The following is a 13,743-nucleotide window of genomic DNA, read 5'->3' on the forward strand; positions in this document are numbered from 1 at the left end:
AGACTTCTCTGCACAAAACACTGATGTGCTTGTTAAAGGATGCTATAACACTCTCCACACACGTGGTTTGGAGGAGACACAGAGGCTTCTCCCCCCTGCAGGTGGTACCAGACCCATGGACTATGACTTGGGCTCCCACTGCAGCCCCTGAGCCTCTCACTCACACTGGAGCCTGCTCTAGGTGTTTTCAGGAGATGCACCCAGCACCCTGACTGGGACTCCCACCCACTGAGAGACCCCACTGGCTCCAGCCAGAGAGTGACACCACAGACCAGGGACACCTACACCCCTGGTCTGACTCCAGCTGCCGTCCCTTTGCAAATGGAAATGTCTGAGTCCAGCATTGGACATGTTCACACAGGGCTTTAACACAGTTTAGATAAGAAGCTATATTTAGAGGTAATGAATATTTGAGAGGTCTCTTTCTTTTTCATTCAAATTCCTTTACTTTTTTGTTCAAATTATTATCTCCTCTTAAATATTTTTACTTTTTTTGTTTGTTTGTTTTTCTGTCTCTCCTTTCTCTACAGAACTCTTTCATTCCAGCTCATCTCATATCACCCATTTGATTTCTGTAACTCACTTTTGGTAGACTAATTTTTCTGCTGTTGCATTCAGTTGCTTTCTCTAGTGTTCTTACAGTGGTGTTTTTCCTTTTTTGTTTTCATATTTCACAGCACAGCCACTGTGTGCCATTCATTTTTAGCCTCCAGGTTGGAACTGATCCTTCATTTCAGTAGGAGCATCAATCAGTTTTCCTCCACTGCAACACTCAGTTAATCTCCACTAAACCAGATCAACTCAATCTAGTAACTAGTCGAAATTCAGTCTCTTTTATAGCTTTTCTTTATGAGTCTGTGACCTGCTAACTGCCCCCACGGTGCTCTTTAAGCTCTTCACTGACCAGGGACACCACCACAGAGGTGTCCATAAGTGTTTGCCCAGTGCTAGGGTCCATTTCACTGCTACTCAAGTTTCCACCTTCTTCAGTCTTTGTATCCATAAGCCATCTGCAAGATCTCCAGTTTCTCAGCATCACTTGCTGTTTCTGTGGCACCAATTTGCTTGTGAAGAGATGTAGACAGAGAGAATGATCTCTCATCTCTCATCTCTCTTAAAAACCGCTTCCTAGTCTGTCTTCTTTCTAGATGCCCACAAGAAAAGTAACTTTCTGTTGATGTAATGTGTATATTTGTATGTATTACAGATAGTTAAAAACTTCTAGTAAACAACAAAAGAGGGGAGGGGAAAAGGATGGAATCTGCAAAGTTCAGCATAGCAGTGAATCGGATTCATTGTTCATTTTTCATATGTTCACATGGTCCACTTCCAGTGAGATTTTTCTAAAGAAAACAAGTGATCTGGTATAAATGTGTTTCCTGTCATAGGGGACCAGCTTAGTTTTACACACACTTAGAGACTATGTGTAAATGTGTCAAGAGGTATTAAAAGAATTAAGTCATCTTGACATACCTGTACAGTTTCAAGTATTGCACTGAAGGAACTCTCTGCATTTTTCAGTGTTTATGCACCTGGAGATGTTTATAACAGTTTTAGATAATGTTTACATTGAACATTTGTATAGAAACTGTTCATAACATAAGCAGTTTTTCAGATTGAAAAGCTGCATGTATGTCATGGAAAGGCATAGTCTGAATGATAAAGCTGTAGTTGGGAAATTTAATGAAGACTGTCAGGAGAAAAGTATGGCCATTTCTCTGCTTTATCACTTTTATACTTTGATGCTTATCTACTCTATTTCTTCCCTCCAGTGATACTACTTAATCCTCTCTTCTTTCGTCCTTTTTCCTTTGATAATCTCACAAATGCCAAACTGCAGTTACTGGTTTTGACAAGATCGCTGGTTCTTTGCCCTTCATTTTGAATCAAATCCTATTCCCCCCACAACTTCCCAATTGTCTCTGATCTCTAATTTATTGGTAGAGAAGTGTAACTATCAGTTCCTAATCTGCATCTGCCATTGGGAGACAAGAGAATTTAAAGTGAAGGAGGGCAATCTGACTTTTAAATTATAGTTCCAAGGTGTTCACTAAAATGCTACCATCAATTTTTATTTTTTTAACTCCGTAACTTCATGGGTGATCTGATGTGATCTATTGGGTTTTAGTAGTCCACAGAGTTGATGGGTACGTATTTCAATGAAAAACTGAAAGCTAGGGTCAGTAGCGGAAGAATCAATAAAATGTATGTGTACAGACAAATGAGATTGTCAAGAATGTTTTCCTGGCCTGGCAAAAAATGCTGATGCTCTGCCAAGAAGCTTACTGACAACTCACACAGTTCCTTGGCAGGTGCTTCCAAAGAACCGAGGCTGAGACTTATAAATATTTATGTTGTACATAATTTCATTCTATTCCCAACTTACTACACAGAAGGCACATGTACCCTGATTTGTCTCTCTTCCACAAGTCCTGAACTGTGAATATGAAATCTGCACTTCATTTTGTCTCCCTTGCCTCTCCATCTGTGATGAACCATTTACAGTTTAGTGGGTCTGACTGCCCTTAAGGCCCTGAGAGAAATTCCATCATGCAGCTGAAATTGAGCGTAAATCATCATGTCAAGAAACCACTTAAAGCCTTTCCCTTTCAGTTTTCAGAGTCTTTGTCACTTCTGTCTCAAAATTTTGTATTAGGAAAATTATCTGTCCAGTCTACATTTCAGGTCTTATGCTAAATCTTTTACAAAAATATCACATTCAGAACTAATGTAACAGACAAATTTTTCCTATTTTTTATGGGAAGACATAAAATCCTGCGGGTGAAAAAAATCCAAATTTCAGCACTACCGGGAGCTTAGCTGTACTGTTAAGGCATTGGAGGTGGCCAGTGGATTGCAAAAGCTGCTGACTAAAAGGCAGAGTTAGACTTAAACAGTGGGAGATAACCTGCTGACTTTCCCAAACATAGGAGGAAGACTTTGACAAGGGGAAAAAAAATTAACAGAAATAAAAAAAAAATATTAAGAGAAAAAACAGTGGGAAGGAAAAAAAAAAGATAGTTTACATGTGACTTTTGTCCTTCACTAACAGTGGAGGAGGAAATTGTTGGAAGAATTGTTTCTAGTTTTTGAACAAGAAACATCCTTCTAAATAAGATTATTGCCGGCCCCAAAGACTTTTAAGGACTCAGATTACTGTCTTCTGTGTATATTTATCACCTAAATCCCATTACAAAAAGGCAGTAATGAGGCAGGTGGGTACTTCTTTGATCAGAGAACATTTGATGAAAGCAGGAAAGGTGAGCATGACTTTGGGGGCAAGGGCAAAATCAAGGTCTGTCTTGTGCACCTAGTGGGTGTTAAGATAGACATTCTGATTTATCTGCTACTCCAGCAAAAAGTGGCCTATCTGCCCTTGCTTTCATGCTGACTACAAAGAGTTTTTAAAGACACCATCACACTTAGAAAGAGAGATATTTTGCCTCTGAAAACTCCTTTCTAGATGGTCTTTCCTGGGTATTCTGACCTGTCTCTATAACAACAGGGCAATATGTAATATGTACTGTCTTTCTTAAGCTGGGATCATATATCTGAAAAAAGTAAATATATTAAGATAGTCTAAGTGTAGATGTATATGATTAGAAATATACAGTCATTTCTTAATCACTTACAACTTTTAGCTTATAAAAATTCATATGTTTTTGGTTTTTTTCATAACCAGCAGTGTCAACACTGTGATAAAGAAGTGACGAGGTCACACACATGACAATGACCTGGATGCTTTTGGTTAAGTACAATTTTTTAAAGTAACAGTTTGGAAAAAAATTATACTGGCAATATGTACATGTTCTACTCTTGATATTAAACCTTGATTAATAAGTTGCAGTTCTCTAGTTTAAGTATCTTTACACAGGAGGCTTAGGCCATTGGTGAATTTACTAGTTGCAACTACAGATATAAATCATGCTAAAGAGCAGACACTCCCACGGGATGTTGTGTGCCCTGTGTCTGTGCACAGGTAGCAGTACAGGGGTACCAGGGTATGAGAATACGTGAGCTATGCTCAAGTTACAGAACTGTTTGTGAAATGTGTCTCTAGGGACAACTGCCCACAATTCCACGTGGTGTCATACAGAGATGAGTTCTAGGGCACTCCCACAGTGAATTCTGGGGAAAATATTGTGTCACAGTTTAATTTTCATTGCAGGGAAACAGATTATTAAATCCACGAGCAAGCAGCATCAGTGAACTAACCTTAATTTGAAGAACCTTCACATCTAGCCCAGAGGAGTTTGTGCCTTATTGGGTTAGGGATAGGAGCTATGATATTTCTAGTCAACATATTATTGGAGAAAAAAAAAAAAAAAAACCAAACCAAAAAGACTCTGGAAAATCCATCGTCTCCTGAATATCTATTTTCAGGTTAAGAAATACTCCTATTTTAGAAATTTGAATGAAATAGCATCAGTCCATCATTATCAGTGTGTTGATGCTTTATAGCCCTTCTTTTCATGACCAGCCACTTAAAGACTGGTAAGAAGAATTTCCTACCGTGTAAATAATTTTAATCTGTTAGATTAATTAACTTCTTAATGGTCACAATAGAGGTTAAGATTTTTCCTTAGCCTGTTTCAAACTAGGCAAATAGGTACAGAATTCACAGAAATTATTACAATATTTCATCTTCATTATCACCTTTAGTGTTTTGACACAGCATAAGCCCAGTGTGTAGCATGTTTTCTCTATATTAAGTACTTTTTGGTTTTTTTTAGCTCATGAAAAATCACATTGAAAGTTGCAGTACTGCTCAGGAAATCATAACAGCAGTCGCTGCAAAATAAACTAACTGCAGCCACTGGGAATTAAAAGCTTCCGTGCTGTTTTCTCATACTGTGAGACGATAAACCAATGCCTTCACCTCTGCCCTGACCATAGTGACAAAATTTTAAATTGGCTGGCAGAAGTGAGCACAGATCTATACTGTTCTCCTCAGTTACTTACTACTCTGATATTACTTTTTCCCTTATATATTATTTTGGTTTTGGCCTTAATCATATTACTGCAAAGCCCATATGGTTTGCATTGGATTCCATGACCTTTTTTGTGAGCCTAAAAGTAGCAACATTGTCTATTTACTCAAGGCTTCAAACCGTTTAGAAATAATAGACCCCTTTAGGTTTTTGAAAGGATTTTTTAGCATTTTTAAAACATCATCAATAATTACATAGGTGTGGACCTATGTAATTATATAACACATGTACAATACATGTATAGAAAACTTTTGCATAACTTTACTCAAACAAATAAGACAGTTGTTGATATTTCTGCATCATGTCTATGATAGAAGAATTCCTAATAAAGAAAAACCTCTTTCAGATAAAAAAAATTCTTTCATGCTCAGATAGATACAGTACAGGCATAGCGTAATACTGCAGACACTGCCAGCTGAGACAACAAGCTACCCATTTAAAGGCTCAGGTTTGGTACTCAAACTAAAAATAGGAAGTTTGAGATCCCATCAGATCCCAGACTGCATTTTATTTTATGCATATTTCTGCACTATGTTTCTGAGTTGAGCTGATGCTTAGGTGCTACATCCTAAAAGTGTATTCATTCTTATTATTTGTATTAAAAGGCTTAAACATTTCCTGAGATAGTAATTTAGGTCCATCTGACCCTGTGCTGAAACTGGATTGTTTTGCATATTCACCAGAGCTGCTGGTGTCTCAGAGGCAAAATTTGTCTGCTGGAAGTTGTTTGATTTTTTTCAGGCTGTGGCTGCATCATCCCTGGTTTTCCTCATTTGTTTTCATTTCCTTCAGTGCTTTTCTCATATACAAACTTCTATTTTTCCCCTTTTATTTACAAAGCTTAATATCCTTAAAGCTTCTTGCTTGCTGTTCCCAAATAATAGCAGATACTTGAGATGGCTTGGGAACAATTCTACGTCATGTCTCTAACACCAGGATTCAGTGCACTTGCAGCAGAGGGGATAACCAAATATTATCCTGGTGCCTGTGCCCTTAGCACAGGACTGTCAGTTGTGTCTTTCATCTCTTGCCCATGTGTTTTGCACTCTCACTGTTGTGGCAAGAGCCATCACAGAGCAGTGTTTGTGTTTCTGTGCACACAGTCCAGATGAGAAGTGCAGGAGTTGCATAATGACCCAGCCAGCTCTGCCTCTCTCAGGAACATAAATCATGTAGGTACTAAGCTAACTAATCAGGTACTAGTCAGGTGTTAAGTCTGCCATTTGCAGCAAATATTCACCCAGGCAATGCTTGCTCATATCCCCCATTTTGCAGAAGGTGGTTGGTTACACCTCACAGGAAGACACTCCAGCAATTTCCATCACAATAAATAAGGGTGACGCTGTTCACCTGATTTATAGCACATGTAGCTATTCAGCCAAATTAGTTTTTGAAATGAGAATATAAATAATATTTATATTTTATATATGTGGAGTGCCAAATATTAAAGGGAGACTGACTACACAACATGGTTGAAATTTCAATACTCAGAAAAGGCAAAAGTACCAGATTGGTTATCACAGTTGCTGAATTCATTACATGGGAAAGCTCAGCCATGGAATTAGAAGTCTGCCAGAAAGGACAACAAAAGATATCTTTGAGATTTCATTTTGGTTTGGCTTTGTTTCCCATCTTAAAATTCAAAATGAAATAGACTTGAAAGTCTTTAGAATATTCTAACATTAAAATTTTTACAAACCTTCTTTTACCTTCTGATGTTTTAAATAAATAATCTGACACTTCTCTGTTAGATGATTTAAGGTGTGTTATAAGAATGTTACAAGAGATGCACACAGACAAACAAATCCCCTTTATTGGAAAGATGCTGGAAAGATACAAAGACAAAACAATTTTGTTGTCCTGTTCAAAAATTCTGGTTGCCCTTTGCGATTCATGATGGCTGCAATCTATTTGGCCTTTTCCCATCAGGATTCTGCTCTAATGATGAACTCTGCAGCATGTACAGAAATTGTTCTCAAGCCTATGTTAACAGTCCTGATAATATATTTTTTAGGTTTCCTCTACGCTCAGAACAGTTCCAAACGCAGCATTAAAGAGCGACTTATGAAGCTCTTGCCCTGCTCGGCTGCCAAAACGACATCTCCTGTTACTCAAAGCAAGTTTTATTTTTCTTTTTTTTTATTTGATTTTTTTTCCAGGTTTGCATGCATCAAAAGTTATACTTTCATTAATTGCTCATTTGGGAGGCAAGATATCTGCTGAAGTAATCATATGGTTTATCGAGGTTTAAAATCTAGTGATGCACAGATTTGTCTATGCAGAGAGTAGGATGGCAAGATACCAGTGCCATGGTCTGCCACACAGGAGCACTTATGATCTGCAAGTTAGACAAGTGATTCTCTGGTTAAATTTAATGCCTGCTCTCCACGTATTTGAAAAGTAGTACCTTTTTTTCTATTTTTGTGCACACGTCTGTGTGTGCTTCTATCCAATACACAGGGGGCACTGTCATAACTGGTCTGGGAGGAAAGGATTGACCCTGCAGGTTTTGAATATGTTACTTTCAGGGAACAGGTCTTAAAGTTGGTATCTGAGAGAAAAATTATAATGAGATTGAAAAAAAAGTATGTGATGTGGATATACAGGAAAAACACACTGATATTATACTGAACATCTTAATATGGTGTAAGGAAATGAAATTTCTCCGGGGTAGATAATAGCTAAATATTGAGGGGCAGAGGGAGTGAGGAGAGATCAATACATAGATACATATATATTCCTAGGCAGAGGTTAATTATGGTTATAATACTATAATGTCTTCCTATATAAATTGTGTCCTATAGCAGATTTTAAAATATCTCTCTGGATCCAATTAATTTGACTTAATTCTAGGCTCTAATATGAGCACCTAAAACCTGAATGGTCCATGTGTTTCCTGTATGATCTTCTGATAAAGCATATCAGTCAATCAGGTCACAAAAGCCTGCAAGAGCAGTTCCCCATGTCTAGTGAATCCAGAACTACCAAAGGCAACTTGACTAGAAATACAAGCCCCTACTAAATGTCAAGACTTCAGAGATATAGATCTAGGGTTTCCTTTTGCTATTCCCCCTTCACTGTCTTTCATATGCTCCTCTACAGAGAAAACTCTGGTACTGGCTTTTCTTTAAAGTATTTGAGATGAAAAGGGCTAAATTCTGGGTGTACACTGATTTATTTTTTTCATGGTGTCTTCAGCTGATATATTTTAATTGAAAATAAGGTAGCTTAAAAACCACAGTTACTGTTGTGGCACTTGTTAATAACTCTTTCTGGATAAGTTACTGCATGACCTGAGCAGTATAGCCCTAGAAAATAAAAGGAATTAGACAATCACATATTCCCTAGATTTAGGAGACTTTTAAAATCATCTAGGTCAGTCCTCCTGCACAAAACCAGGTTGCTTAAAGTCCAACCTGAGCACTCCTAGGGATGGGGCATGGAATAGATAAAGAACAGAATTAAAATAGAAAGTTTGATCTGTTTGCCTGAAGTTGCTGGGAGAGTGACACATCCTTATTCCTTGCACATTTCTATGTAAACTCTTCATTTGTACAGGTAACCAAATATATTTAGAGTCAGTCTCAGAAACCTTGACCATGTCAAACATGCATTTTCGATACTGAAAGTATTCTATAAACCAGAAGAGAAGTTGAACTAAAATGAGTATTAAATATTTCCTATTTGAGAACCAAGTTGGAAAAAGGTGCATTCAATAATTTTCTCTGTAATCTCCTCAATAATGAAGTACTATATTAAGTAACAATGTTCTATCAGGTGAAAATGTTGAATAAGACTATCACTGTAGATATACATTGTTGTTATTCCTTTTTGATATCATGTGCTATTCTGTTTCTGCTAGCATGAAAGAAACAACATTACAGTGTCCTAGGAATGAAAACAACACCACTTACAATAACAATCACATCATGTGAATTCCTTAGAATTTATTAGGGAAATATTTTTTAAACAAGTAATTTATTGGAATATATATAGCTTGAATTTGCACTTCTGCACTTCTATCAGTATGTGCTTACAAAGGTGTTCTAAAAATGTAAAATCTTGTTTCAGCATTTGTGTTGAATATATTTCCACATTCCTATTGAAAAAAGCATGTAAAAGATCACTTACTTGTGTGCTCTAGTCTAGTAAGTCTAAACTTGAAACCATCATTCCCTAATATGTGCATGTACACTAGAGTAGAACTACACTCCATGGTTTTGAAAAAAAAGCCAAGGTAAATAGTTTTTAAATAGTTAGGGAGGCCACAGTTGGAGTTTGTGCAGAGAAATGCATGTGCTCAATTTTTACAGACATGAATTATCTGAAGAGTACATTTGCTCTTTGCAATCTTTTCACTATTTTTTTCTCTAATGAATAATAAAAGGTTCAAAGAATATCTCCTGTGACATTTACATTTAAAAATGTCTTTACTACTTAGCTATAAGAAATCTGCTAATTAATAAAATCAGTAACAATATTTTATTTAGTACATTAGAGAGGTAATGTGAATTTTTTTCTGGTTTTCAGTTGACATGAAATTTCATTTCTATGAAAAAAAAATACTCCTAACTAATCTAGGCTGAAGAAACCAAAAGAACTAAAATAACTACTGCCATAGAAATCATTATTGTTTAGAAACAGATAAAAATAGAAATAGTAAAAATAGATTTTCACACATTTTCCTGCATATTTTGAACTATTGATTTTTTTTTTCCAGCCTGGTAGCTATAAATGTGAATAAAAAAATTTAAAACCTGCAAATGACTTGTGAATGCTATAGCATTTTAGCCATCACAGTTGGTGCATTTTAAGGAAGATTATGATGATCTTAGATTTTTATTATTTCTATCTATAAGTCACTGGAGAAGCTGAGTGGGAAGAATGTTATACTGAACCTTTTCATTAATCTCATCAGCCTATTCAAGTCTTCTACATTCTCACTGAATCATTTAAACAATACAAAACTGTTTAGTACTAAGGATATACCAAATATTGTGCTGAGCACATTTTCTGGTCTTTAGCTTCACATTTATTGCATGTATTCATTTAGCTTCCAGAAAATCTTGTAGATGTCTCTCTAGGTAGCCAGATGTTTTATAGATGGGTGCTTAGAGAACTCATTTCAAGTTAATTATTTTTCTGTCTAAAATCAAAGCCTGTTTAAATTCCATGTAACCATTTGAATATAAAATGCAAGCAAGCTTTCACCAATATTTATTCTCAGGTTGTTTTTTTTGCCAATTTAGTCTAAGTACCTAGACTTGAGTTGCAGTTAACAAAAAAAGAGAAATCATCTGGATCACACCAAGATCATCTTCCTGAGATGAGTGCTAAAAGCAACATATTGTTCACAGGAAAAAGGACAAAGCCCTAAATTCTGTGAAAATTTTCCAAGTAGTTTATATATTATTAAATATCTCTTTAAAGGTTGTTTAATTTTTGTTTAGCTGAACTGCATCTTCTAATGCCAAATTTCTCCCAAGCAGCTGAAAGCTATTCTTACTGCATTATAGCAGAACAAAAATATATGAAACTGTCGGCATAATACTACTTTAATTGAGCCTTCTAATACTGTGTGCTTATGAATATTGAACTAAAAAAAATTTTATTCTAAGAATAAAGAGTCCCAGATGACATCATGAAATAAAATATGTACCTTTAGCATTGTAGAAATGACAACTACGCATGTTGTATTGTTATATTTCTACAGTTCATGTAACTCTTAGATCAAAATAAGGCAGTAATTTCAATAAATCAGTCTGGAGTACTACATAAGTTACATTTAATGCTGGCAGTACTTAGAAATGGACACACATATTTGTATTTTTGATGACATGTGACTGGCACCCTACTGTAAGTTCCTTTAGCTTTTTTATTGAACTTTTGCATTTGAAACTCTACCTAGGAAAAAATGCATCGCTAATTCTCATTGTTTTAGGGCTATACTCAACTGTAAGCCTTGAATGTATATATCCACATTCTCACTTACCTAAAGAGGTCACTAAAACCATCATGCTCCTCACTTAGGCTGCTCACCCTCAACAATATTTTTCCTAAAGGATCAGTTGTACGATACTCAAAGTAAGATCTGCTGCTGGATTTGTAACATCAGTTTCACATACTTTCCAAAGGACAACTTCACAATAAAAATCCCAGTCTGATACAGTGAATTCACATCCCTTAACTGAAGGAAATTTTTCAGCATTTTGGAGTCACCAAAGTTTTATAAAATTGTTTCCTTTGCTCATAGAGTTGTATAAACAGAAAAATCATACTGAATGTATCATGCATGCTCCTGCAGAATGCTGGCTTTCCAGTATATTGCTATTACTACTCATGAAATAATATGCAGACTACTGGATCATCACTGCTGTTCACTATTCTTTGCAGCTACAGAAGCAGATGATAGATACCCTTTTCCTATGACTTCAGAATGGACTTATCATTTGTCATTCAAGCGGCAAAAACAAGTCTTCAAGAGAATGTCCTTCCCTTCTCCCTTCTCCCTTCTCCCTTCTCCCTTCTCTCTTCTCCCCTTTCATTTTTTCTTCTCTATCTTTTTGAAAGGGTTAAACATTTCTACCTCTTCTGTTTCTTACTGAGCTTTCCTTCTTTGTCTCTTGTATTCTGCAGACACTGTAGAAGATGAAATGGAAATGGCCACAGTACGACATAGACCTGAAGCTCTTGAACTGCTGGAAGCACAGAGTAAATTCACAAAGAAGGAACTTCAGATCTTATATAGAGGTTTCAAGAATGTAAGCCTTCCTTTTTGAATTTGCTATCTGTTTATGGGATATGCCACTGCAATCTCAGCTGTGTGAGAGTGACCAGCAGTGCCGCTCATGAGATTAAGTAGCTAAATACTGCATGTCTGATCAGATGAGGAAACAATCTGAAACAATTTGTCTAAAGTCATTAAACTATTTAATGAACTAAAGATGCAGACAAAATAGAAAGCATCAAGGGAAGAATAATTATAACTTAGTATAGGATTAATAATTAGTTATAATAATTATAACTTAGTAGGATTTTGTTCAAAGACAAACCGAAAGTTGTGTTGAGGTTGTTTGTCTAAGGAAGCAATGACAGAAGAGTCCTGAAGAATTTGGTCAGTAAGAAGAAAGATTTTGATTTTGTATTCACAGGAGCTGTCACAAGATGTAATTGGCTTCAATTGCACTAGATTACTTTTTTATTTGTAGAACACCTGTAGATAACTTCATTAGTTCTCACTAGTTCTACAAATCTATAAGCTTCTTAGATCCCTTTACTAGGGGTAATTGTGATTTTTTTTTTTTTTTCTGATAATGATAGTGGCAGGTCTAATGTTTTATTTGGCAGGGATCCCACCTGAGGACCCCAGTACATGGATGTAGTCTGACTCATTTTCCAGAGTGTACAGCTGCCCTGTGGTGCTGAGCTTGGCTTTGACTTGTGAGGCATGCATGGCTAGTACAGCAAAGTAATAAGATTCAAAAAAATTTTAGTAAGTAGTACTAAACTCTGTTTTCTTAAAAAACAAGATTTTTTTTCTCTATTTATTTTATTATCTTTCATCCAATTAAAAATATGTGGAATATTGCATGCAGTTAATATTGGATAGAAAATAATGAGAAATATTATGTTAAAAATTAATAATAGAAAAATTTTAATCATCGGTGTGTAATATTAATCTATAATTTCAGCTGTAAATATTGCAACTGTGCAGATGCTATGTCTCCTGCTAAGTTGAAGCTAAAGATGAATTTAATTTCATTTATCACCTTGTAGTTTAGTTTTTCTTTCACCCCTCTTGGGTAAAAAGAAACGACCTCTTGCCCATAGCATTTACTATTCAGATGAATTAATAAAAATACAGTGAAGTTCCATTATGGAATCAGAGAGGATATCTTCAATATCTTGTACAAGAAGTGTAAATTTTGCTGAGTTCTTAGCTCTACTACATTCTGTAAAGAAAGCAAGACATGCAAAGGGATGTTTGAAACATATATTTTTATCAAAAGCTTACAATGCAAGCAAGACAGAGTGACTGAATGTGTCCTGTCTGTATCATCCTCAGTTCCAGAAAGTATATAATGTTGGCATATTAGTGATTAACAGTGATTGTTCTCAAAAGCTTTTCATTTCCTCAGGGTTCCAGAGAACATTCCCCTGCTAATGACAATATTCTCCAGGCATTGCAAATTATGATCTAATGTCCCTAATTATCTAAGGCAAAAAGGTACAAAGTATAGTGGATAAAATAAGCTTTCTGTCTGTTTCTCCAAGAATGATTATTTTTAGAGTTTCACAAAGTAAGAACTTTGATATTTCTTTGCATAAAATGAAGTATGGAAAAAGAGAATACGTTATAAGGAAATGTTTCAATTAATACCTTTTTTAGCATTCTCTGGAAAGAGGAATTCCAGCTCTTCATATGCTTTTCTGTTCCAAGATGTAAGTTCTACTTACATCAAAGGAATGTTCATGGTAGGACATGGTAATACATCTTTATCCATATTTTCATTTCCTTATCAGTACATGATAATGCAAGACATGCATGTATAACATATTTTTTGCTAGATAGAGGTAATGGGCATGAACTTCAGTGTTTTTGTGTATAATATCATTGCAAAATTATCAATTGCAATCTAAAATGCTTTAAAGTATGCCCATGGCTAGTGACTCTTATAAAGATAAATCAGTTTAAAGTAGCATTATTTAGCCCAAGCATTAGTTTTCAAAAATGGATGATTTCAAACCTTTT

At 35.7% G+C, this 13,743-nt stretch overlaps 1 protein-coding gene across 8 annotated transcripts in view; it reads left to right on the plus strand.

The window, feature by feature from the left end:
• The window catches only part of KCNIP4 (potassium voltage-gated channel interacting protein 4), a 416,508-nt gene that overhangs the window by 365,153 nt on the left and 37,612 nt on the right, over window positions 1–13,743 (plus strand). For 6 of the 8 annotated variants that reach the window (XM_033059813.2, XM_033059807.2, XM_033059809.2 and 3 more), the window contains one exon: window positions 11,628–11,752. In XM_033059813.2, the coding sequence (XP_032915704.1) occupies window positions 11,628–11,752 (125 nt within the window). Of the gene's footprint in view, window positions 1–7,005; window positions 7,108–11,627; window positions 11,753–13,743 lie in introns of all 8 variants that reach the window. The other 2 variants (XM_033059808.2, XM_033059814.2) reach the window with 2 other exon arrangements.

Source organism: Catharus ustulatus, chromosome 5, assembly GCF_009819885.2.
Source record: "Catharus ustulatus isolate bCatUst1 chromosome 5, bCatUst1.pri.v2, whole genome shotgun sequence".
NCBI lineage: Eukaryota > Metazoa > Chordata > Aves > Passeriformes > Turdidae > Catharus > Catharus ustulatus.